The sequence below is a fragment of the Platichthys flesus genome, chromosome 22 (assembly GCF_949316205.1).
Source record: "Platichthys flesus chromosome 22, fPlaFle2.1, whole genome shotgun sequence".
Classification (NCBI taxonomy): domain Eukaryota; kingdom Metazoa; phylum Chordata; class Actinopteri; order Pleuronectiformes; family Pleuronectidae; genus Platichthys; species Platichthys flesus.
In genome coordinates, this window is record NC_084966.1 from 5,917,715 (window position 1) to 5,943,788 (window position 26,074).

At 45.6% G+C, this 26,074-nt stretch overlaps 3 protein-coding genes across 5 annotated transcripts; 1 reads left to right on the forward strand and 2 right to left on the reverse strand.

Moving 5' to 3' along the window:
• Positions 1-266: 266 nt before the first annotated feature.
• On the reverse strand, positions 267-5,351 carry atg3 (autophagy related 3). 2 transcript variants are annotated; one of them, XM_062380242.1, is made up of 13 exons: positions 5,252-5,351; positions 4,572-4,757; positions 4,272-4,313; positions 4,118-4,167; positions 3,505-3,575; positions 3,294-3,401; positions 3,121-3,173; positions 2,871-2,964; positions 2,742-2,776; positions 2,504-2,656; positions 2,277-2,404; positions 1,973-2,041; positions 267-1,803 (listed from the first exon to the last, which is right to left on the reverse strand). In XM_062380242.1, exons 2-13 carry the CDS (start codon positions 4,641-4,643, stop codon positions 1,722-1,724), a joined length of 957 nt encoding a protein of 318 aa, XP_062236226.1. In that variant the 5' UTR covers positions 4,644-4,757; positions 5,252-5,351; the 3' UTR covers positions 267-1,721. The 2 variants fall into 2 exon arrangements, with proteins under 2 accessions (XP_062236226.1, XP_062236227.1); XM_062380243.1 differs by lacking the exon at positions 5,252-5,351 and having other exon boundaries at positions 3,121-3,164; positions 4,572-4,798.
• Positions 4,897-8,929, forward strand: cars2 (cysteinyl-tRNA synthetase 2, mitochondrial). 2 transcript variants are annotated; one of them, XM_062380240.1, is made up of 15 exons: positions 4,897-5,254; positions 5,332-5,382; positions 5,499-5,616; positions 5,804-5,875; positions 6,058-6,163; positions 6,250-6,330; positions 6,564-6,693; positions 6,845-6,978; positions 7,096-7,163; positions 7,258-7,324; positions 7,439-7,577; positions 7,761-7,884; positions 8,048-8,146; positions 8,418-8,609; positions 8,696-8,929. In XM_062380240.1, the coding sequence occupies exons 1-15, from the start codon at positions 5,043-5,045 to the stop codon at positions 8,789-8,791; spliced, it is 1,689 nt and encodes a 562-aa protein (XP_062236224.1). In that variant the 5' UTR covers positions 4,897-5,042; the 3' UTR covers positions 8,792-8,929. The 2 variants fall into 2 exon arrangements, with proteins under 2 accessions (XP_062236224.1, XP_062236225.1); XM_062380241.1 differs by having other exon boundaries at positions 8,421-8,609.
• A 247-nt stretch (positions 8,930-9,176) lies between these two features.
• LOC133933269 (DDRGK domain-containing protein 1-like) lies at positions 9,177-11,856 on the reverse strand. Its single transcript, XM_062380244.1, has 8 exons — positions 11,647-11,856; positions 11,074-11,223; positions 10,816-10,946; positions 10,624-10,725; positions 10,410-10,532; positions 10,288-10,326; positions 10,101-10,206; positions 9,177-9,603 (listed from the first exon to the last, which is right to left on the reverse strand). The coding sequence occupies exons 1-8, from the start codon at positions 11,732-11,734 to the stop codon at positions 9,443-9,445; spliced, it is 900 nt and encodes a 299-aa protein (XP_062236228.1). The 5' UTR covers positions 11,735-11,856; the 3' UTR covers positions 9,177-9,442.
• Positions 11,857-26,074: the final 14,218 nt, after the last annotated feature.

Below are 26,074 nucleotides of genomic sequence, written 5' to 3' on the forward strand. Positions count from 1 at the left end.
GTCTGATCTACTGAGCGGGCCTCATGGCTTTCATAGTCCTGCAAGACAAGCCAGTAGCCACTCCGATTTATCTTTAGACTCAGTTTTACTTTTATTTATTTGGACCAAAGTAAAACAAACACTTGAAAGTCGTTTAATCTTTCTCTCCAATTGTCCAGTGCACAAAAGAACAATATTTGTGCCTGTATTCTCTTATAAAGGAGATATAGCGACGAGTAGAAACTGGAGAGGATTTTACATCCCAATAAATAAATGCAGAGATAACCTTCTGTATACAATATTTGGGAAACTCTTTATTGATAAATGTGCATTAGTTTAAAATGTGTTACCACTGAGCATGTTAGATCTGGACACTGGAGCAACAGACGGTACAGAGAGAGTATTCTACCCCACCTAGCGACAACAAGGAAATAAAAGCAGGAATCACTGAAGCTCATTATTGTATTTAGTTGAGTAAGTGCTGTCAGAAACATGTCACTGTAATGAGCCAAATGCAGATTATAATCCACAATCTGGTGAACGACACAGCCCAAGAAATTCATTGAAGGGCTGTTCACTGACAAATCTGGTTGTTTTGTGAAAGTGCAGCACATCCCAGGTCACGGTCAACCTTCACACAGTCATGGGCGATGCATCACACTTGTACAAGCAGGGCTGAAAAAACAGTCTTGTTGATCCGACACAAACTGCAGAGGTGAGAAAACCGTCCATCGCCACATTCAGAGAATGAAGATCTAAGACAAACTGGCATGAGAGGGGCTGATGACGTAAATCCTGCAGACCATAAGAACGAAAGCAATAATAATCACTGCAGTAAAGCATGGGAACAACTGTCAATAATCAATAATCTTTCATCAATGCTGCTGTCAGATACAATATATATATATATAAATATATATGTACACATGTGACAGCATCATCTTGAGGCGGTGGAGACACAACACAGAGCTAAAAGCAAAAGGGGTACTGGACTTACATTCATCATTTCGATGCAGCAAAGTTAATGCTCACGTTGCTCTGTGTTTATTGGCCAGCAAAAGTAAACTCAAGGGACGGACACTTTGAACAACCAGGGCTCATTCGTTTTTCGGAAGCAGGGAAGTAGAAGTGCGGAATGGGGTAAGTTTTGTAATCTTCTTAACACGATCTTGGTGCGGTGGTCACAATATTAAACCTGCAGAGAAATATCAGAGGAACAATCCGGCTTTCAGGACGCAGCCTTGTCTGGAGTCTCAGAGCATAGTCAGGTGACAAGATGGATGTTAGTTTCATCTCTATGTGTCTGTACGGAGATAAGTTTAGGATGTGGTTAGTCTAGTCAGCTTATAACCAAAAGTGGGAAGAACACAAAGTAAGAACTCAAACAAATATATCCACATTAGTTAATTTTAATTTTTTTTAAGTACGTTAAATAGAAAGATACAACATGAAACTGTTTAGACAAAACACATCCATCTCTGTACTGGACACATACTGGTATATTAATCTCCTTCTCTGACTTGTTTTAATGGAAAACAAGGCTGAGTCCCGAAAACGTTGGACTGTTCCTTTAACAGAAGCATGCCTTGTACGTTCCCTGTGTCCTGCGCCCACACAAAGTCTCTCAGAGTAACACAAACACTCCACACACCAGCAGCAACCTGAGCAGACCACATACACAATCTCCCATCTTTTCCCCATGTACAAGATGTTAAAATGGATGAAGCGGCACGCGGATGAAGCTACATGGTGAAGTGTCTCGTGTAGTCATATTCTATTGTGGGAATGACGGCCTGAACGAATTTGAGGAAAATCAGAAGATACCTGAAAGTCACAGTTAAGAGAAACTCGTGGGAACATGGAACAAAGTTACAACATGTTAGTAAGAGACTAGAATTAGAAACATACAAATTCCATAAGGGTGCCCTCTATCTTTATAACCATCATTCAGAACTGTTGCATGTGTCAAAGGTTATTCGTATGAAAAAGATACATGTGCACGCCGAGCTCTCCTCCGCCTTCTGCCACTGTCTCGATGATCTTTTTCATCACTTCAGCATGTCTGAAAGGAAAAATTAGTTCAGGTTCTTCTCAAAGTGATTCTGATAAACGGGGAAATAACGTTTTTTATTAATACAGTCACAATTTCAGACTGAATAGTTACTTAAAGAGTCAACAATTCCCGTTTCAAACAGCATTTAAAAGCCTGGACCCACCAGGGTGTTTGCAGAGTCCAGAAAACTCACTGGATCTACATAAAACCCACAGTAATGATGGTGAAACCATAAGTGTCTCACCTGCAGGGGTGGACGGAGCACATGGCAGGTGGAGGAAGGTGTGGGTGGTTCTCGATGGTGACCGTCTTCTTCACGTGATCCTGGCTGATATCCTCGTACATCTGTTCCACACTCAGCGGTTGCCTGTCCTGGGAGACACCGCAACAGAGCCAAAGAGTTTCCTCTTAAGTAAGACATTACTCTCTTAGTCACGACACTTACTATGTGAAGTCCCACCAGATACATACCTCATCATATCCAAACAGCCAGAGTCGAGGGGTCTGGTAGTATTTGTCGTATGTGATGTACAGGTCATATGTTCTGGTCTGAAGGATGTCGTCTTCATTCCCAGGGTCTGCTTTGGGTTTTGTTTCTACCATTTTGCTGGTGTCCAGGGTCGCCTGCACACAAGAACATTGTCAAGTATCAGTCGCACGAGCACAGACATAACATCACAAGACAACATGACGTGCTGCAGAACATCACCTCATCGGTTTCCAACAGGCCGCTCTCCTCGTATTCTGAAAAGCCAACGTGAAAGGACATCATGAGTTTCCACTGCAGCCTGTGTCAGGTTGCTTCATTACTGCCAGGATGTGAGTGAGATCTGAATACCTTCCATGTCTGCTGCTTCTTCTCCATCCTCATCGTCGTCATCATCATCATCAGCAACGCCACGTGCTGCAGACTTGGCGTTCATATTCCGGTCCTGCAGGATCAAATATTAAAAAGACGCCATTTGTAAATTTGGGTTAAATAAAAAGGTCACAAATCATTTAGGAGACAACCAAGAAAGTGAATTCTGTGCATTTGGAAGCTTTGGGTTTCACATTGATTTTAACACAAAAAAATTCCGGCATCATACCTTATTATTATCCAATGAAATTTCTCGTACAGCTTCTGTGGCTCCTAACAAACCTTATGAAACAGATCATGTTTAGAAACTTTTAATACAGAATGTGAAATAATGCTTTAAGTCTTCCAACCAATAACAAAGTCATTTAAAGTATGGATATTGACAAAGATATAGAGTCAAACCGTGGTTGTGGTAAGTGTCCACCCATCCTCCATCCCCATCATCCTCCTCTATGATGGCCTCCAGCTCGTCTGAATACTCCATCTGTTTACACCGCTTGTAACAAGGAACTGAAACCACAAACAGAGTGAGCACACAGGGACGACGGGTTGAACACAAAATAAGAAGAAGTAAAAGGTGACAGTCTTCATTTCACAACAAATCCACCTTTACCATTGCGTGTCAGGAGAAACTGTTTGTCCTGCGGCAAATACGGCTTCACCTTCACCTCTTCTCCTGCGGCCCTACAGAGAGATGGAATCAGGAGCATGTTGTTATTATTTCTCTGGCCATAGGTTTGATGCTCATCATTACCTCTGCCAAGGATGTTGTGTGTCCATCTGAGTGTGTTCATCTGTTAGTTAGCAGAATTACACAAAAAGTGCAGAACGGAATGCCACCAAACTTGGGAGGGATGCAGTATGGAGTCAGGGGAAAACTCAGTAAACTTTGTGTTGGAACCAGATTACCACTTTCTTTGACATTGCAATGATTTATAGGTGCATTCTCCAAAATTTGTGTTGATTTGTCCGAAAATTCAGTGTGAATATTGAGTGGACTGAATCTGTGTGTATGTGTGTGTGTGTGTGCAATTTAGAGCTACTGATTGAATTTAAGGGGAATGTTGGGCCTTGGTAGAGGTATGTGCTCAACTGAGGGCCATTCTAGTGTTGTTACTGAAAAGCACTGGCAACCCAAAACTGTTGGGTGTTAGAGGAGAGAGGTTTAGATGATCAGATATTTGAAAAGTCATCCTCATCATAACGGGAACCAACAAGACACTCACCACTTCCATGTGGGGCAATGGTGAACCAAGTGATCTCCAGCTGCAACGAACTAGCACACAAACAGAAGTGATCACATTTGTATTACACTTCCTGATGAGCTGTGTGATGGGTGAAGCCACCAAAAAACCACATCTGTCTAAAACGTGTCCTCACCTCCTCCGGTGTGATGACTCCGGTCTCTTTGAATTTCGACTCCTGTGATGAAAAAGCAAAAGCAGAAGCACATCAGGGGCGAGTGGCAACATTAGCATCGGACTGTCAACAGAAGGTGTTACTGTCGCATTGACGGGACAGAATCAGTGGATCGACCCATTCGCTCCTGATCCAAATGACAGCGACACAAACAAGCGCTGTCGAGGCGGGTTCCTGCTGCCCCGTGTTTCCTGACAGCTCCCAACCAGCCACCACCTATCAACAAGCTAGCTGCTGCTGCTGCAGGGCTGCTGGGCTTACCTTCAGCACCGGGGTGAGGAACTCCGCCACTCCCAGCGCGGTGCCTTTCACCGAGTTGATGACGTTCTGCATCTTCCGCAGCCTCCCGTGGGACAAGCCCGAAGTTCTCCTTCTCGAAACAGTGAAACTTTAAAGGGTCGTTTCCACTTATCTGGCCATGGCTGCCTTCACGAGCAGAGAGTATGCCTGGAAAAGCGAAATCACATGATACGTGTGAACACTTCCGGTATCGGACTCTCGCGACACCCGCGGCGGTGACGCGAATTAGCGTGACAGCGAAGTAATAGTAAATATATCCGGGAACATGTGTCAAAGGATGTTGAACATTTTAATAACAAATCCAATTAAATAGCTTAAATTCATACTGTCACTGTTTTTGCTGTTTGCTAACGCTGGACGAGCAGCTAGGCTAAGCTAAGCTAAGCTAAGCTAAGGGTGTTGGTGCCGCTTCGCCCCCAGCCAGGTGTCAAGATGTTGTGGCACCCGGTGCGGTCGGTGCTGCAGGAGGCGAGGCTCCTCCGCCGGGCATTGGGCACCGTCGCCGGACAACAGACACCCCGCTGCGGTGTGTCGGCTAAGAAATGGACTCAACCCGCCGGGTTCGACACCGGTGTGAAGACTTTCAACAGCCTGACCCAACAGAAAGAGCCGCTGGTCGTGGCCACGGAGGGGGTAGCTACCTGGTAGGAAACAGCCACATGGGATCCACTTAGCTTTAACCCTCACGGAGATTTATATAACCTTACACTGTTGTTCTCAGGTACAGCTGCGGACCCACCGTGTACGACCATGCCCACCTGGGTCACGCCTGGTAAACACTCCCACTCTCAAGTTTGTTTTTTGTACCAGATCCATTCAGTAAATGTGTTAAATAGCTTGTTGTGTGTCTGTGTGTGTGTGTGTGTGTGTCTGTGTGTGCTGTCACAGCTCGTATGTCCGGTTTGACATCCTGCAGAGGGTCCTGTCCAGGCTCTTTGGGATCACTGTCGTCCAGGCCATGGTTATCACTGACATCGATGACAAAATCATCAAAAGAGGCTTGGAGGTGAGATCATAAGCATGCGATTCCCAGTGATTGCTGGTTTTAGGTTCAAGGTTCAAAAGGTCAAGGTTCAAAGACTTTATTGTCATATGCAGAAATAGCAAGTTATCATACTATTAGTTCTCTTGTGCCTGGTGCCGTCAGTTTTTAAAATATAAGTGTGTTCATTCCATAATCTTTGTCTCTATAGGAGAATGTGTCTCCAACCATCATAGCCAGAATGTATGAGGAGGAATTCAAGAGGGACATGCTGTCCTTAAAGGTTTGTCATGCTTCATGTTTATTTTGTTAATGAATCATTTACTCACTACTGATCCCAGCTAACTATGTTAATACTTAACTTGGCAACACAGCAAAAACACAACAAACTACTTAAGTGCGTTATTACTGCATCTCTCTTTTGAAATAAACGTGTCTTTGTATTCTGTTGTTGTTGTTTTTAAGGTGATTCCTCCTGCAGTGTATTTAAGAGTCACTGAGAACGTGCATCATGTTGTCGCGTTCATCGAGGGCATCATCAAGAATGGACATGCCTACGCCACAAAAGAAGGTAAATGATAAGTAACTTGTTATAAATATAATGGCTGCCATCCCCACAGCACCCGAGTGACCATTTGTGAACGGCTTTGGTCGCAGGTGATGTGTATTTTGACATTCGGTCCATCGGGGATCGTTACGGCAAGTTCGCAGGAGCTGTGGATTCTCATGGAGAACCTGGTAAGTGAAGTGTTACAGTTTATTATAGGACAGAAAATCACACTTTAATGTATTTAAAGGAGACATAATATACTCGTATTCAGGTTTGAGATTAGAATTTTGGCTCTTAATCGAGATTTCTGAGAATTTCTGTCCATTTCCCTGACTCTGTGATTACTGTCCCTGCTTGTTCTGCATGAGTTCACTGTATGAACACATTTGACTAATGGAGGACAAACTGCGTGGTTCTCCAGGCAGCTCAAACAAACGAGACTCCAGGGATTTCGCTCTGTGGAAGAAGTCCAAACCTCAGGAACCGTACTGGGAATCTCCGTGGGGCAGAGGGAGACCTGGCTGGCATATTGAATGCTCCACCATCGCTAGGTCTGGATCCATAATAACCTGTCTGCGTCAAACATTTAATTAGATTAATAATAATACAGATGTCTTGGAACCTGTGTTTAATATTTAATTTAAGCAACTTATCGATCAGACCAGTGAGTTAACTGTGTGCTTGTCTCTGTGCTGGTGGAAGCTGTGTGTTTGGGAGTCAGCTGGACATCCACTCCGGAGGCATCGACCTGGCCTTCCCTCACCACGAGAACGAGGTTGCTCAGAGTGAAGCCTACCACCAGTGTGGACAGTGGGCCAACTACTTCCTCCACTCGGGTAAGTCCACATTGATTCTGAATGAGATTCTGCTTTGATGAAAAAGCCAAGCCTGGAAAGGACTCTGAGACTTTTTGAGGGATTTCCGTTTGCCTGATTTGTTGATGTCGTTTTTAGGACACTTGCACCTCAAAGGCAGTGCGGAGAAAATGTCCAAATCTTTAAAGAACTATATCACCATCAAGGTACGGCCATTGTGAATAATTCCTTCACCCAGTAACAGTTGTGATAGTAAGGACCTGTATTTCTAACAGTCCTGTTTGGTTTGTCCTCCATTAGGATTTCCTGCAGTCCTACTCTGCCAATGAATTCAGGATGTTTTGTCTTATGACGAAATACAGATCAGGTACGAAATAATGTTTTTTAGATATAAAATATATAAAATATATACTGTCAGCCACAGAAATGGAGTCTTGTTTTAACAGTAGAATGTTCCTGATTTCCTGTGCTGTCTCCTCAGGGATCGACTACAGTGACAACAACATGTCAGAGGCTCGGACGTCTCTGGGAACCATCTCCACCTTCCTCCATGATGCTCAGGCCTACATGCGGGGTCAGCTGCAGTGCTCACCAGTACATGAAGCTTCTCTCTGGGAGAGGTAGAAGCTTTTCTCCTCACTCTGGCTCTTTTCAGACCTAAACCGAACATCCATCCTGAGAGATCCAATCACAAGCAGACAGCGTTAAGCACATCTGTTCACATCTGACCTGTGTCCTGAATGTGTCTCCTGTGATGAATGCAATGTATTCCGTGTTCTTATTTATAACTCGTTTTTCTTCAGGTTGGCTGAGACTAAATCCAGTGTGGTGAAAGCTTTGGCAGACGACTTCGACACCCAGAGAGCAATCGGCGCTGTGATGAATCTGGTTCATCACGGAAACCGCCAGCTGCAGCCTGTATCCACGGTAAAGTGCACACTGCACACGTGACTGGGATTACATAAAAGAGACTAAAGGTTACAGTTCTGCTGATTCTGCAGTCGCTAGAAGAAAAACTATGGGGTCGCTTGGGCAATCTAAAAGTGATATATTAATAATAACAAATGTGTGTTTGTGTTTGTGCCTTCAGGCTGATGGAGTGGCTCGGAGCCCTGCAGTATTCGGAGCGATGGTGAGCTACATGAGGGAGGTGTTGGATATGTTCGGGATTGATCTGCTGCACAGCAAGGTGAGAACATGTGGATGAAATATACAGATGTGCAGATTTTGAGATTCACTTCTGGCAGGAAGATGATGTATGTGTGCACGAGAGAAAGACCCCCTCACTGAGCAGGATATTAGGAACACTACACTAACACTGGCCACCTGACAGGGACAAATCATTGTGATCTCAAACTACACATTGTTTGCAAGCTCGAGATCTCTGGAGGCCACTGAAACCAGTTTGGAATCAGCATGTGTTTCTTTGTGACGTTTCTTCTGTCTGCCTTCATGTGTAGCAGGCTGAGGTGGCGAGCGGCTCTGGAAATCTGCAGGGCGTCGTGGAGCAGCTCACTCACTTCCGAAGCGAAGTCAGAGCGGTGGCACTCGCTCATCGGAACGACCCCGCCACAGCATCCCTCAGAAACCCTCTCCTCAAGGCCTGTGACACCATCCGAAAGGACCTGGTGCCGTTGGGTGTTTTGATAAAGGTAAGCCGCGGTGGCTCTGATCCAAATGAAAACTTAGTATCTCCCTCGTGTTTACTGTGAGACTGATGTGTGTTTCCTGTTCTCAGGATAGAGGAGCCACCTCTACATGGGAGATAACTGAGGGAAAACCGAGACAGACTGAACGGAGAGTCCAAGGTCAAGGACAGGAGACGTCCAGCTGAGGTCGGCCTCTGGCTCTGAGACCCACTCAGAGAACGTCAGCTTCATTGTCATCATTAGAAGGTGTAATAAATGTTATGTTAAATGTAAATACAAGAGTATATTCATTGAATCAATGCAAATAAAAGATTACATTTAAATATCGGTGTGAATGTTTGACTCATCACATTAATAATAGGCGCATGTGAAAAGCAGTGATTGAGCAGCGCACTCTGAACAGTGCGTCCTGTAGGAAGAGATGAATGGATTCCAGATGTCACCACGTAGGTGTCAGACATGTGATCAGTGTGGGAGGTGTGACGCTCCATTAGATGACATCACCATAAAAGTCACATGATACATAAGTCACATAAGACCTGACTCAGACAAGATGCAACAAAGCAAGTATTTGCTTTCAAATGATTTTTTTAATGTCACACTGCATACAGTGTGTCAGTATGTGTTTATATATTTTTTTAATTTATCAAACATAAGTCCCGGTTCATGTGCAGCCTGACATCTCTTCAGTATGTGAAGCCAGCAGATGATAATATTAGAAGCCAGATGCTGAAGCCAGATGCTGAACAGAGCAGCACACGCTGTCCTCAAATTGTCGCACGAAATCTTCACACTGATCTGAGTCCAGATTTTTGTGCCGTGTGGTCCTGCAGCAGTCAGGCGGCGCAGCGGCTCTCAGGCGTCAGGTTGATCAGAGAGTTGCTGGCCTGAGCCAGTTCTGTGATGGACACTCTGCCTCTCTGTTTGATGAACTGAGCCACAGAGTCCAGCTCCTCTGGAGTGATGGAGATAAACTTCCCTCTGTCGTCAATCACTCCTGCAGAAAAGACGTAAACCAGCATATTTAAACGTACATTATAAGTATTACTTATTACTTTACTGACCTAGCTGCTGTAATCTTCACCACTGTGGGGCTAAAAGGATTATCTTTCAATTTGCAAAAACCACGTGTTCGAAGAAAAAGTTGACCACTTAGACATCTATTGACATCAGACCTTCATTTCTCTGTATTTCCTTTGTTGTATAAATTTGAGCTGCAACCTGGAGCGTCAGGTTTTTCCTGCTTCACAGGCTTCAGATGAAAAAGTCAGCTCACAGTAGGCTTCAGAGATAAAAGCTGCTTTGGCTGCAATGGATCTGGAGTGAAGCCAAGAGCCATGAGCGAGAGGCTCGGCTCACATTCTGGAAGGAAGGGATTCTCTCTAAGACAAGGCAACATTCCTCTCTTATTAACTGTTGATTCAAACCATGAGAGCTCACGTTTCTGCCTTTACTCTTTGCAGCTAGATCAGGATCAGCCCTGCTCCCACTCACCTGTGAGGGAGCCTTCAGCCAACAGGTCCTGCAGTCTGCTGATCGCATCTTGAGTCCTCATCCCGAATTGAGAAGCCAGGTCCTCCAGCAGGACGACCTTAGAGCTCTGCAGGATGGAGGGACTTATTATTTTCAATACTAACATACCTCAGTAAAGGCTGGAGAGTGTAGAGTGAGTCAGTCTCACCTCGATGTAATCAATGAATTCCTGCAGCAGGTTGCGGGACTAAGAATAGAACACAAACATTTATTATGTCATATTTTAAACACAACTTATTTGTTTAGCACACATTTTTTAAATAGTCTGACCTGGTCCTCAGTGAGCTGCTCCTCCTCTCCCTGGTCCTCTACGGTGAAGGAGGCTTTGAGTTTTAAGTACTCCTCCTCCTCCCGCCGATCCTGCTCCTCTTTGGCCCGTTGCTCCTCCTCCTCCTGCGGTTAAACGCCACCACAGACTTTAAAGTAAAATCTCTGTCGTGTACACACAGGGAGAAAAGAGTCGCGAGAGGTCAGAGGGCGTCACCTGTTTCTGCTCCAGCCGTCGTTCCCTCTCGTCATCATGCCGTCGCTCCTGCTCCCTGAGCTCCTGCATTTTCTTCCTCTCCTCCCTCTCCTCCACCTCCGCCTGGAAGTAAAAACCCAGTTCAATACAAGTGTCCATCATTTGGTCACGTTCCCAGTGCGAGCAGCTCAGCATGCACTGCATCTCTCTCACCTCTCTCTGGGCTTTCTTGGCCTGTTTCTCCTCCAGCTTCCTCTGCTTCTTGGCTCCAACCTTTCCTGACAGCCCGAAGTTCTGCTGCTCCTGCTCCTGCTCTGGCTCCTCTCCCTCCACCTCTTCCTCCTCTGAAATCCACAGCACACATCATACAGATCACATGCCATACATTTAGTGACTATAAAAAAAGCATGCAATGACCTGATCTCAATCTTTGGTCTTAACAGTGACAGGACACAGGTGACGGGTGGTTACCTTGTTCCACAGCTTCTCTCTGTGGTCGTCTGTTGGCCATCACCGTGGCAAGGTTCCTCCTCCTGCGAGGCATGCCCGCTCCTCGCTCCTCCGCCACGAGCTGAGGGCGCCCCGCTGGCCGGACCACATCCCGCTGCTGCTCCTCATCCTCTGATCACACAAAATAGAGTGTCATGTCATATTATTGCATTAATCATGACTTCAGAGAGGCATTGTTTTATACTTTCATTTAAAGTATAAAACAATTAACTTATATTCATTCCACTCAGAGTTATTATTAAAAGCACTTCCTCTTGTACTGTAAAGTACAGTTAGAACTGGAATAAGCTTGGACGTAGCAAAGGAGGACTTCCGATTGACAGGTCCTACTGCAGCTTCCGTAGTTTGACAGCCCTGAGCTGACGTAGCCTGAAAAGTTCACAAGTTCGATCCCCACTGTTTCTTCCAGTGCTTCAATGTTTACCAGAACATTGAAGGTACACGTGACACAGGTGATCGTTCATGTCTCACAAACCTAACATCAGAGCAGCTGCTTGGTAAACACTATGCTAACACTTGTTAGCATTAGCTCACCTTCCTGTGTTTTCCTGCGCACCTTCAGCACGAACGCAATGAGCACAATAAGGATGACAGCGGCGATAAGATAAAGAACCACGTCCATCTTTATCTGCTCCTAAAATAAACTCCAAGCGAGGGTTAAACAATCCTCCACGTTTGTTTTAGTCTCCTGCTCCTCGGTGTTCAGCTGCTTCTCTGTCGACGGGAGCGTCACACAACCAACGCAGAAGACGCGTGCTGCCACCTACTGTCCGGAGTCAGGACATGCACTCTTAAGCATTTTTAAGGAAATAAATCAATGGAGAACGTATAAATTCAGTTTTTTATTTTTTTCTACGATTCATTCTTGCGCTGCACCTTGGGATAAAGATTTATGTTCTGCTTGGACATTTTTATCTATTAATAGAATATAAAAGTGTGTATGTAGGCAGGAAGGAGGCCACCTGAGCAGAGCTGAGATTCAGTTCAGCAATTCAGCACTTTGTCCCACTCTCAGGTCACATGCAGCGCAGCCTGACTTTCACTAGGTGGCAGGCGTGCTGCCACTGCCAGCCTCTGCTCACACATCACTAATGTGCACATGGGTGTGACCGCCCTGTGAGAAGTTCTCTCTGCACATACACACACACGCACACTCACTTATTAGGACTTTCTATTAGCTATCGTTGTAAATGACTAACCTTAACCATGACCAATGTTCATGCCTAACCCTAACCCATAATTAATATCTTACCTCTATACTTAACCAGGACCTCAGAAAAGACATTTTACCTCATTGGGGCCGGACTTTGGTCCCCATGAGGACTACTGTTCCTGAAGACACACAAACACACACACACACACACAAACACACACACACACACACACACACACACACGATTTTGTATGCAGATAGGAATGGTGTCACATTCGCCAGGGTGCTGATCTTTACATTTCTCCTTTAACAGGAAACTAGAGCAGTACAGTTCCTGCGGTTCTCTCTCTCAATCTCTCTCTCTCTCTCTCTCTCTCTCTCTCTCTCTCTCTCTCTCTCTCTCTCTCTCTCTCTCTCTCTCTTTCTCTCTCTCTCTGAATGTGTTTATGTGTGTGTATGTGTGTATGTGTTTGCTCACTCAGGTTCTCTGTGGCTTGCTCTGACGCAGGCACTCCCCCCCCCACACACACACACACACACACACACACACACACACACTCAAACACACACACACACACAGAATGAACCAGCATAACCTCATCCATCCAGTTCGAGAGGAGATCATGTTCACAATGCTGCGCTCTCTCCTCAGTGATTCACGCCTGAATGCATCATCCCCAGCTCAATGCATGGTGAGTAATTAAACCATCACACTAAACACTATGACTCACTATAAGTGCAGCCAGAAGGAATGAAACGTATGGCCCTCTGAATGTAAACTATGAGCCTTTTCTGTCCCGATATGAACACCATCCCATAATCCCCATAGTCAGTGCTTTTACTTTTTGCACTTTTCAGAACTACTAAGAACTTGTGCATCAGCAATGCGTTGTTTTCTATACGTTTGTTTGTTTTTTATGTAGTTCAAGCACAATAGGCTTTTTTCCCTATAGCGATGTGGAGTTTCTTTCCACTCACTATGGTTAATGCATTTAATTTATACCCATCATTCGCAGACATGCAGACTGGAGGAGTATAGGGTGGTGAGGACAGTCTAGGATTGTTCAGGCCTTCTTTAAAAGTTTGACCTTGGACAGGTGATGAAGGTCAGTCAGGGTGGTGCCAGCCATTTTGCAATACCCTGCATTCTTATTTTTGAGGGTAAGTGACACGTACCAGTGGATTAAAAAGAGGGTTAGAACATAATCGATGAAACAAGAACAGTCTTAAAAAAAGTACTATTGACATTAAAACTTCAAAGCGTATGATATATGAGCTTTTTTGAATCCTCGAAGCGCCACCTCTGCCTGGTGGCAAAAAAACACTGATTTAACCAGCACAGGATAAATAAACCTGAATCTTATCTGCATGCAGAGACTTTAAAAGCATTTCTCATGGACTTCATCCACCAGTAGGGAGTGTCTCTGTCCTCACTGAAGCTGGCCTGAAGGTAGAGCAGAGTGGGGTTTAAGGGACACTTCACCGGCTAAACAACTAAAGGCAGGGCCCCTCTCAGCTTGTGAAAACATTCTTATAGCTACAGCTTTATAATAACCCCAATGATGTCATAGTGATGTCATAACAATTATCTCAATTTAGCTACTAATTTAGAACAAGAAACTTGTTTCGAACTGGAGATGTGATTTTTGGTATGTTTATCATCCATGGACAATTTCAGTTCAAGGACACCGTTCACCGTCATCTGATCTGAGGCCGCATGTTTTGGACACTCGGGTAAAGAGAGGGGCGGAACTGTCAACCGACCACCATCTGGTTGTGAGTTGGATCAGGGAGTGGGGGAAATTTCCGGATAGACCTGGTAAGCCCAAACGAGTAGTGCGGGTGAACTGGGAACGTCTGGATGAGGCCCCCGTCCTAGGTATCTTCAACTCACACCTCCGGCGGAGTTTTTCTGGCATTCCTGTGGAGGTTGGGGGCATTGAGCCGGAGTGGGCGGTGTTCAAAGCCTCCATTGCTGAAGCTGCGGCGGCTAGCTGTGGCCTCAGGGTCTTAGGCTCCTCAAGGGGCGGTAACCCTCGGACACCGTGGTGGACACCGGTGGTCAGGGAAGCCGTCCGATTGAAGAAGGAGGCCTTCCGGGATATGATATCCTGGAGGACTCCTGACTCGGTTGCAGGGTACCGACAGGCCCGAAGGGCTGCAGCTGCTGCCGTGTCGGAGGTTAAGCAGCGGGTGTGGGAGAAGTTCGGAGATGTCATGGAGAAGGACTTTCGGTCGGCACCAAAGTGTTTCTGGAAGACTATCCGGCACCTCAGGAGGGGGAAACGGGGAACCATCCAAGCTGTGTACAGTAAGGATAGGACTCTGTTGACCTCAACTGAGGAGGTTGTCGGACGTTGGAAGGAACACTTTGAGGAACTCCTGAATCCGAATAACACGCCCTCTATGTTGGAGGCAGAGCTCGAGGTTGATGGTGTTTCATCGTCAATTTCCCTGGTGGAGGTCACTGAGGTGGTCAAATATCTCCGCAGTGGCAAGGCCCCAGGGATTGATGAGATCCGGCCAGAAATGCTAAAGGCTCTGGGTGTTGAGGGGCTGTCATGGTTGACACGCCTATTCAACATCGCGTGGGAGTCGGGTACAGTGCCAAAGGAGTGGCAAACTGGGGTGGTGGTTCCCCTGTTCAAAAAGGGGGACCAGAGAGTGTGTGACAATTACCGGGGCATCACACTTCTCAGCCTCCCTGGTAAAGTCTACTCCAAGGTGCTGGAAAGGAGGGTTCGGCCGATCGTCGAACCTCAGATTGAAGAGGAACAATGCGGTTTTCGCCCCGGACGTGGAACTACAGACCAGCTCTTCACTCTCGCAAGGATCCTGGAGGGGGCCTGGGAGTATGCCCATCCGGTCTACATGTGTTTTGTGGATCTGGAGAAGGCGTATGACCGGGTCCCCCGGGAGAAACTGTGGGAGGTGCTGCGGGAGTATGGGGTAAGGGGGTCTATCCTCAGGGCCATCCAATCCCTGTACTCCCAAAGCGAGAGCTGTGTTCGCGTCCTCGGCAGCCAGTCAGTTTCGTTCTCAGTGGATGCTGGTCTCCGCCAGGGCTGCGCCTTGTCACCAATCCTGTTTGTGATATACATGGACAGGATATCGAGGCGTAGTCGGGGTGGGGAGGGGTTGCAGTTCGGTGGTCTGAGGATCTCGTCACTGCTTTTTGCAGATGACGTGGTCCTCATTGGCTCATCGGCCTGTGACCTTCAGCACTCACTGGATCGGCTGGTGGCCGAGTGTGAAGCGGCTGGGATGAGGATCAGCACCTCTAAATCTGAGGCCATGACTCTTAGCAGGAAACCGATGGATTGCTTACTCCGGGTAGGAAATGAGTCCTTAGCCCAAGTGAAGGAGTTCAAGTACCTTGGGGTCTTGTTCGCGAGTGAGGGTACTATGGAGCGTGAGATTGGCCGGAGAATCGGAGCAGCGGGGGCGGTATTGAGTTCGCTTTACCGCACCGTTGTAACGAAAAGACAGCTGAGCCGCAAGGCAAAGCTCTCGATCTACCGGTCGATCTTCGTTCCTATCCTCACCTATGGTCATGAGGGCTGGGTGATGACCGAAAGGACGAGATCACGGGTACAAGCGGCCGAGATGAGTTTTCTCAGAAGGGTGGCTGGCGTCTCCCTTAGGGATAGGGTGAGAAGCTCAGCCATCCGTGAGGAACTCGGATTAGAGCCGCTGCTCCTTCACTTAGAAAGGAGTCAGCTGAGGTGGTTCGGGCATCTGGTAAGGATGCCCACTGGGCGCCTTCCTTGGGAGGTGTTTCAGGCACGTCCAGTGGGGAGGAGACCTCGGGGAAGACCCAGGACTAGGTGGAGAGATTATATCTCAACACTGGCCTGGGAACGCCTCGGGATCCCCCCCGTCAGAGTTGGTCAATGTGGCCCGGGAAAGGGAAGTCTGGGGCCCCCTGCTTGAGCTGCTCCCCCCGCGACCCGACCCCAGATAAGCGGATGAAAATGAGATGATGATGATGAGACACCGTTCAGTTGCATTATGGGAAGTGGAGGATCCTGTGTTATGGGGGCTACACACTGAAATGTAAGGTGTATCTGGCTTTGTGATGGCAGGAGAGTGAATTGCAGTTTTTTCAACACAAAGAAACGGGGTCACCATGTGTTTAAGAAGAGATGTGGGTGTGTATTCGTGAATGGTGGATGGTGAAGTGCAATGAGCTCATTCTGTGCATGCACAGCAGGAGCTGAAAGAATGTCCCAGTCAGCAGTTTATGTTTTCAGTTGGAGAAGAGGAGCCAAATGCAAGGAGGGGACGAAGGAGAGAAATTGAAAGTGAGGACAGCCTAATCGTATAATCCCTTCTCCCAGGGAGGGAAGTGAGGCTCCGCTGGGTGTGACGGTACTTTTCCATCAACAGTGACATCTGGAGGACACAGCCTCGCTCTGGAGCCCCGACTGCAATCTGACCCCCCCCCGCCCCACACACACACACCTCTCTCTATATATGAGTGTGTGTGTGTGTGTATGTGTGTGTGTGTGTGTATGTCTCTGTGTTCAGTTTAGTAAAGGGACATGTTTTGTTGCCACTAATAACACATTTCATCATGCTGGTAGAAGAAGAGTACAAGTGTGTGTGTGTGTGTGTGTGTGTGTTTGTGTGTGTGAGTCTATGTGTTCAGTATAGTAAAGGGAAATGTTTTGTTGCTACTAATAACATATTTCATCATGCTGGCCGAAGAAGAGTACAAGTGTGTGTGTGTGTGTGTGTGTGTATATATGTGTTAAGTGACATATGATGTCAGTATGATGAGTCTGTCCCTGCAGACCTCTACGATGCATTACATTTTTACTATGTGTTGTAAATGTGCCTGTGCTGTCAGATGAGCATGATTGCATTTAGGGAACTGATTCTCATTGCCGCCTGCCCATCAGATGCTGCCTTGTGCTCTGCAAAGGATGAAAGAGACGGTCTAAAGTTGAAGGTGAGCGAGCGAAGGACACTACATCTGCCGCATTTCTTACTTCCTGGTTCTCCACTCAGGTGATCTACGAGGGGGAGGGGTGCACAGCTTGCAGAGCGTCCTCTCGTGGGACGTCCTTGCAGAGGAAAGCTGCAATGTACAGTTAGAGAAGCACCATTGTACCACCCCCCCTTCCTTCTGGGTACAACCTCTAGAGGTCACTGTGGCCTCAGTCGCACGTGACGGCCGTGCAGGTGCAGCAGCAGGGACAGAGCAAGAAGCAGATACCAGGATGAAGTGGTGGCGAATGGAGAGGCAGGAGGAAGAAGACAGGAAGAGGTGCAGAGACAAGGTCACTCCTCTGCATGCAGGCAGAGAGCTGTTAATGAGTGCAACCAGAGCAAAGTTCACACACACACCTGCACAGACACACAACATGTTTGCATCACACATCTCACACAATTCACACAATCACACAACAAAATCACACAACACATAAGCCACATGATACCCCACTTACATTATTACATATTTCATACCTCATGGTTGGATCGTCTGTCAGGCATTATAATGGCTGACAGTATCCCACTCCCACTGGATCTTTGCAGACACTCACAACATTACAGCCGGATATTGTTGAACACGTGATTCAAAGACACTTGACCTTCCAGGATGTGTCTGTGCACTGTCCCTCGCTGGGCGACATGTTCCTGCTTGAATAATGTAGTTTGTTTTGGCTCACTTCCACACATGACACCATTTAAATACACCCGACAGCAGCAAATGTGGATTCATCTGCGGCAGAAAATAGTCCCCGACAAATGTACAATCTCCTTCGGTCTGAGTGGCGTTTGTTTATTGCTTTGGAAAAAGCTTTAAATGAAACCGTATATTGGTGAATTGTGTTTTTATGTAATCCGTAGGAAGCAGGGGGCTGAGAGCAGCCGACAGGGAAGGAAAGTATTGAGAGATGAATCACACATCTGCTCACCGGATTTGTTTAGTGTTCCCGCAGCTCTAAGCTTATTGATTAACTTTTTGTTTTATAGTACAAAGGAACAAATGTAATAATAACCCTGTGTGGGAGAGCAACAGCCCGGGGCATCGACAGGTGTAAGGAAACGTAACCTCAAGTGAAACCTTTCCACCTCCACCCAGGAGCTTATGTTTTCACCCCTGTAAGCTTGTTTGTCTGCCAACAAGATTACAGATAAAACACCAAATGTATTTCCACCATACTTGGTAGAAGAACGGGACATAGGCCAAGACACAATCCACTAAATGTACGTACTGCTCTGGATATTTCATAGATTCTGATGAAAAATATCCATGAAAAGTAGAAAATGCTTCAAAATAGCATAATTTTACAAATATGCACTATTTGGGCGATTTCTTGTGTTTGAAAGTGTCTGTGAAGCGGATGTGGTGCTGATTCAGCAATGTTCTCACAGATTTCAAAAAGCTATATCTGATAGAAATGTGCGTCTGTAATGTCCAGATATGCTGAGTGCCCTTCCAGTTATACCTGTAACCTATAGCAACCCAGTAGGGACTGACAGCTGGGTTATTCGTTTTCTAATGTACAGACATCTTTTGACATCTTGAGATCTCTGGGCTGTGTTGGGCAAATTTTGATGGAAATCCACCCAGATGGAAAATAATAATAAGATTATTATCTCTCCTTAACATGCATATACCTGGCTACCAGTCCAACCACATGCTGCCATTTTCCCCAGGGGACAGGTGAAGGACAGGTCGGGGGCAGACTGTCCTCCTCTAAAAACAGACTTTGTTGACACTACAGCTGCCTGGTGATCCCTAACAACCAGATGGTTGTCGTCACAATAGAAGCCCATAACTTCCGATGTCATTATAGCGCGAATGAAAGGAAATAGACTTATAGGAAATAGACTTAAAGGAAATAGACTTTCTTAAGACTGTTTCCATGATGTGTGTGGTTGTGCTGCCGTATCTTGAAAATCGGTTGTAGAGTGTTTTACAGTATAACATTCCCTCAGAGTCTGTTAATGGTTGTGGGGAATTTATGACTGCCGGTCAGAGCGGTTGAGACAAGGTGCGCTGGGTTACTTTCCCCTTGTGCCTCAAGGACATCATGGCTTCAGGTAGACTCCCGGTGTTCTTGACATCGCTCTACCTTTCAGCAGGTGTTAATATGAGGCCAGGCCGCTCCGCCACAGGGACTGGGGCTCTGCTGGACTGGGATCTGCCCACGTTACCCCTCTGTAACAGAGAGGACACATTCAGTACAATGTCATGACGTCAAGCACTTATGAGACTAAGTAGTATTCCCATCAAGTTTGGTAAAAAAGAAAAACACATACACACACTCGATTGGCTTAGTTAATAAAACTGATACGGAAACTGCTGAGGTGTGTTTTGGTGGAGCAGTTCCTCCTGCAGACCATCACTGACTTCTTTGCCCTTCAGTCAACACACGCCCTTCATAAGTGTCAATGCTCCCACTCATCACAGCAGAGTGGTCAATGTCCACAACTTTGACTGCGCTTCAATTAGTGTTTAATCATTATTAGCGATATCTGCTCGGATATTCTTTTCATTAGAATAAATCAGTAATACTGACGCATGCAATAGGAGAACACGATGAACTAACTTCAATGTAATGCCACTTTTTTTTCCTTTTAGCAAACATATAATAGAATCAGATTTGGAAGTAAAATGGGAAAAGGTTGGAATTCTTTTGAGTACAATGTTTCCTGGAGAATTTGAATCGGATTAAATTCAGAGCAAAGTCATATACACAATATTGTTTTTGATTAAAAGAAACAGAGCTCCAAGCTGACAAACAACCCTGTGAGGACAAGACGCAGTGGACAGTCACTAAACACTCTCACAAGCAAATTTTCCAGAGCTCCTGATCGTTCCCTGCGGCGAGAGTTTCCTCTTTGGAGCAACACTGGATTGAGATCGAGCCTTTATCTGGAAAAGACCAGTTGCATAATCACCAACGGGTGACCATGCAGTGCTAAATTGTTCCCAGTTCAAAGAGCCGGAGTCTAATTCTGTGCTACAGGTTATCTATCCGGCTCAAATATTAACCATCACATGAATTATTGGACGGATTGAGTAGTAAACTTTGCACTGGGGTAAGCGGCAGCTAAATATGAGTGAGATGTGGATTAATTTGTAACTAGCGCAGAAATTGCACAATCGCCTACCACAGGCGGTGTGCGTCCAGGACGTGTGATGTGCTGGGGAGGTTCGGAGCTCGGTGACAGAGGAGAGAACACTGAAAGTTTAATAGGGAGGCTGTTGTTACACCGTGGACACCAGCACCTAAACAACACGTCAACTACCGTCAGATGAATATAAGACGAAATAAATGAATAAATCCATTCTTTCATCCCAGTTAGTCACTCATTTACATTCTCTACCTCACACACGCTTCATTTCCCACTGAGACATTTCCACTACACCGCATTTATTTGCAAATCTGCACGTGGATGACAGTGGAGGAGTTCATGAAATGTAGGCAGCCGTATCTTGTTCCCACCTTCGCTCCGTTGTGACATCATGTCCTGCCTTCAGGGGATTGGGTAACAGAGTCGTACCGAGAAAAACATTCGCTCGACTCTGTAATGGCGACACAGATGCAGGTGTATGAGTGACTCAGTGTGTTTTTTAAAAGATGGTGAAAGATTCCTACTAAGTCATGTTCCTGAATAGTAAAACCAGTGTTTCCTCAAATGTGGTTTAATTTGTTCTGCGTACATCTCAGTTCCTCCTAAATCCTCTACCCTGACTGTGGCTCCCGGCTCCAAACCCACTGGATCCTGCTGACGATGTCAATCTTCAAAAATGATCTGATGAATCCACATTCGGAAAACAGGGATCTATTACAACAGTGTGGCTTATTGATGTCGTTTAATAGATTATATCAATAGAGCTCTTTGGCTCGGAGGAATGCGATAGATCCATATTAGGTCTCAGATATGGTAGTTTGTATTTTCTGGATGTCACACCTTGTTAAGCCCCATTAGACCAATTGTGAAGTTTGGTATTTTTGCACATGCACCTTTACTAAACTCAACAGGTCGTACCTGTTTGGTCGCTGAGGTCGCTGACATATATAAACGTCAATGCTTATACTTAGGTTAAGTCAGTCGTCAGGAAATGCATCCCAGCCCCACAAGATGATGCAACTACACACAAAGATATGTCTCAATCGTCATTGTCCTTACATTGTTCACTAAAGTGCACAGATCGAGTTCACTTCACGTGTGCATTGTGAAGTTCCAGTGTGGTTGAACAGGTGAAATGTAACAACAGGTTCTTTTCACAGCTCTACACATTAACCAGTGCCTTCGACAGACTTCCCATAATGATCCTCTGTCAATTATTGACCTATGGGGCATTATGGTGTGGCCTTGGGTTGTGAGTGACTAAAGGACTTCAGACGTTCTATACAGCAAAAGTTAGAGGCAAGCGCCGTACGGCTTTAGCATTAACATGCTCCTGTGTATCTCTTTGAGACGCAAGAATTCAATCACAGAGTCCATAGCGCGCTTGTGTGTGTCTGTCACACTCAGGACTTCTCTGCTAAACTTTTAAGAGTCTCCACACACACACACACAGACACACACATGCACAAAACACACAAACACCCACATACAGATCCCAGGAAGCGCATTGCTGTAGTTACCTGTTAAACCAGAGAGCATTTGAAGGTGAGCACTGTATCTCTGGTGAATGTGACAGTGTTCCGGGCTGCAGATAAAGTTATGTGTGTGTGTGTTTCTGTGTGGGTGTGGGTGTGTGTGTGTCACCTCTGTAGGACCTTTTACAGCATAAACACTGACCTTGTCAGGACCAGTAGACCTCATGGAGAACAAAGCCTTGTCCTAATGAGTTAAAAACCTCATTATTTTATCACAATCGTACAAAACTCCCAGTGCATGTCGTCAACCAAACTCTGACATTTTCTCCTCCCTTCCTGGTCTTATTATAATCAGCAACATTATACATTAATACAGCAGGACCATATCACAACAGGGTTTTCACAAGCAGTAAAACTAAAGCGTGGAAGGCACTAACTGTTATTACAGTTCACAGTTCACTTTGCTACTGTCACTGAACTGTGGATCACTTACAACTTTCAAGATGAATGAACTATTTACTCACTCAACCAAAGGTCACTGTCTTCCATTGCTCATTTAAGTTTCGCCTCCGTTTACCCGTCTGGACCGATTTGTTTTCTTCGATGCACAGACTCAGAGCTTTTACGCAAACATAATAATCCCATTAATTCATCTGTGTCAGACGTCTGTGGTCGTTTTCCATTATCTGAGCTCATGAGACTATGGAGATGGTGAATAGAAGAGGGGCCAAGAATGGAGCTTTGTGGGATGCCAAATATTGTTTATGGTCTGATGTGTGGTTACAATCAACCCAAAGTAGTCCCTATTCTACAAATAAGATTAAAATCAGTTGAACTCTGGACCAGTGGAGTCTCGGCGACTGGTTAACATGGAGACAATTGCTCAGGGAAAAGACAAAAGGAATTGTTGACTGTTTGCCAGGCAGTTAGAATATTTAATATAAGCGACCAAGTTTCCCCCAACTATCTTCTCAAGAAATGCACAAGTCCTATTCTATCTTTAGTTGGGTGACATCTACCCACTGCCTGTGAATCTACCTCCATCAATCTGCTCCCTCCCACCAAAATACCATGCACCAGTATTCTGCAACAAAGTGTACGATGGCATTCCTTTCAGTGTTTCACCTATAAACAGCTACAGAGTACAGTCTGCTATCAGAGTGCACAACGTGGTCAAGGTCAGGAGCTTTGTCTGTGGGCATACAGGCGGAAATGACTGTCTGAGAGCCCGAAACGCGATCCTGTAGTATTCTGTCCATACTCAAAATGACTCTTTGTACCAGAAGGAATTAGAAGCTAAAAAGATGTAACCTGAGTCGTCAGTTAAGGGGACCTATAGCTCTGGCCCTCTTCAACCCCTGGATATTCATGAGGTTTGCATGAGAAGCAGCTCAACACATCGAGCGGAACAACAATTCAGCCTGTGGCAACTCTTCAAAGATATAGTCCCATTCCACGGGAAAAAAAAACATGGACCTGGAAACCCTGTCACCTTCTCAGGTCAAAGGTTTACCGGCAATCAAAGGTCACCTCTTTGCTTGGATGACCGTTAATCTCATGTCGGTGCACCAAGCACAGAAAGCCAATGCCATAGTTTGTTTCCGCTGCGCATAAGCGGCTTTTAGTGACATGCATTATGGTATAAAAAACAAATGTAATACAACACATCAATCAGTGAGCTTCACATGTGTTGATAGGTATATGTGTGAACTTTGGTCATTGCCTGGATACCTGCTTAGAGTCATAACGCTACGTTTACCACACTTCTTTACAGACGGATGCTTGACGTGGCTAAAATTCCAATGTTTACAACTGAGCACTCGACAACACTGCAGTAAAAATTTCACATTATGCATTCAATGTATTTATCTCTATGTAATAAGGGAACAAATGTATTTCCTCCCTAAACTGTTATTCTGCTAGAATTTATTAAAACATGATCATAATAAAAAAGTAATGTAGCGTTTCCCTGGCATTGAAAAGTAGTTCACACTGAAGCTGCGAGAAGGACAGTTAACAGGGGCCAGTGCTATAGTACAGAGTTATAATCCTCAGTTCTGTTTTAATTATTCAGTAATTAACCTCTTTGACCTGGCAGTGGGTCAGTTTCCACCTATTATATCCACCTATTTTACATCGTGAGTGTCAACTTTAACTGCCACTCTCCAGCGAAGCAGAATTGTGCCGTAGAGGTCGGACTGACCTGGGACTCTGCTCTCCGGTTTCATCAGAGTGACACACCCCTGCCAGTCATGAATACTACTGCAGGCCTGAGTAGGGGAAAATGATGGTGAGAGTTGATCGGCTACAGAAACATGCTGTCTGCCACCTGCGCGGGGTCTAAACAAGGAAGATGCACTTTCCCCTTGAGTCTCCCCTCCCCCTCTCGACCTGACAGCACACACACATGTTTACTGTGTACACACACCAACAAGAGGCATCAGTTGTCTGGGTGTGGTCGCTGATAGACACCCCGGCTGTATCATTAGGGGAAAATGGCAGGCTTTATCTTAGCGGCTGCTCCGCAAACTCTGCCTCTGTGATTCCAACCTGATGGTTACCTTCAGGGTATAAACACAGGAAATGAGCATTGTAGTCGGGGAAATTAGGACCACTTTGTGATCAGGACAAATACGCAGCACTATCATGGTTCTGAGTGATTAGAAGAGGGAGTCCACTATGAGGGCAACAGAAAGGAAGTGAAAAAAGATAATAATAGGTGTTGCTTGAAATAGAGTACTCTGTCTAATGTATATCGTGCATGACTTTCCCATGTTTTTTTTCCCACCCTTCTGTATCCTCTCAAGTGAACGATGGTAAGCAGATAAGCCTCGAGATATTGTAGGCTATAATTATTCTTATTGTCGATGAATCCCATGAAAAGACCTAAACTATCGTGTTCGTCCGTGTCTCGGTGGATCTCAGCTAAAAGGCTGAAAAGCTCCTTAAAGTGAGAGTTGGTGATCGCTTGTTTAAACACTGTCACACTGTCAATCAAACTCAACCACCACCGAAACTCTGCCAATTGTGCACGTGCTGTTGTAAAAACTTTAACATAACCAGCGTCGGGTTAACATATGGTAAATTGGGCCTTGGGATGCTTATGAGTATTTACTTCATGGTGGTTTTAAAGACCGTTAGACAACATTAGTGATTTGACTTGTCTTGTCCTTGGTTTGGTATTTAAAGGTCAAAACGCCCTTTTTGCATAATCCCAGCGGATCCCACCGGCACTAGCGTGTTTACATTCAAACAAATGTACGCAGCACGAGAAACACAGGTGGCAGCACATTGCTGGGCGATTTCACACATGCATGCATGAACACACACATTTCACACAGCCAGACAAGAATGTGAAGTTGAAGGATCTACATGCGTCTGTGTCACCAGCCTGTGTGTGTGTGTGTGTGTGTGTGTCAGCACGCACTGTATGGTCGAGGGGCAGGTCATCAACAGTTTGAGTCATCTCTTGTAAATAAAATGTTTAAACTATTATTTGTATTAATTTAAATGAGGCATGTGCACCATTCAGGAGCCGCAGTCATTTGGCGCTGGGTAATTTAGATCCAGCTCAGATAGAAAATTGGGTCATCGAGTGGCACCTGGCACTGGCAGCAGAAATGCCCTTGGAGCCGGCTTCAGAGGGGTTATGGGCTGTAGCTCGAAGGATAAATATACAGGTTTGTATGTGTATACTTGGAAATGCTGTGTAACTAGAGCTTTTTATCCCTGTGTGTATGTGTGTGTGGGTGGGTGGGAGGGGGGGGGGGGCACTGCACACAACAACACAGGACACCCACCAAGTTAAACTGGGAACAGATCTGTGTGTGAGCCGCACAGGCCCGTAGCTCAGATGTGTTAGTGGACGGGATGAAACTCCTGCCGTAATGACTGTTTGAGAGGAACTGACTTTATTCAGAATTGTAGGTTGGCACACTGTAATCTGGTATTCGGCATGTGACTTGTGGTAATTGTCGACACGCCGTGACTCAACCTGAACAGTCATGCTGAATAATGAGCCTTTAGCTTCTGCTCTTCCTAACAAACAAAGAGGACATGCAATGTCACCTATGCCAAGGTTTGTAAAATAAAGTCAGCAGGCCAGCATCTAGTTTCTGCTGCTACAGCACAGGGTCAAAAATTGGGTTTATTCTGTGTGGATAGTGATGATGTAGTTAAATTGAAGCCTCTTCTCAGGGGAAACATTCCTGGAAATGCATGTTCAGATAATAAGAAAAAG

Coding starts and splice junctions, on each gene's coding strand:
- atg3 (XM_062380242.1), bottom strand. CDS start 4,643: ATGCAGAACGTCATCAACTCGGTGAAAGGCACCGCGCTGGGAGTGGCG. Junction 3,576..4,117: donor CATTGCCCCACATGGAAGTG/GTGAGTGTCTTG, acceptor ATCTCTCTGTAG/GGCCGCAGGAGAAGAGGTGA. Junction 1,804..1,972: donor GGAGAGCTCGGCGTGCACAT/GTATCTTTTTCA, acceptor TGTGACTTTCAG/GTATCTTCTGATTTTCCTCA.
- cars2 (XM_062380240.1), top strand. CDS start 5,043: ATGTTGTGGCACCCGGTGCGGTCGGTGCTGCAGGAGGCGAGGCTCCTC. Junction 5,383..5,498: donor GCCCACCTGGGTCACGCCTG/GTAAACACTCCC, acceptor GTGCTGTCACAG/CTCGTATGTCCGGTTTGACA. Junction 7,885..8,047: donor AGCTGCAGCCTGTATCCACG/GTAAAGTGCACA, acceptor TTGTGCCTTCAG/GCTGATGGAGTGGCTCGGAG.
- LOC133933269 (XM_062380244.1), bottom strand. CDS start 11,734: ATGGACGTGGTTCTTTATCTTATCGCCGCTGTCATCCTTATTGTGCTC. Junction 11,224..11,646: donor GCGCAGGAAAACACAGGAAG/GTGAGCTAATGC, acceptor TTGTGTGATCAG/AGGATGAGGAGCAGCAGCGG. Junction 10,533..10,623: donor GACGGCTGGAGCAGAAACAG/GTGACGCCCTCT, acceptor GTTTAACCGCAG/GAGGAGGAGGAGCAACGGGC.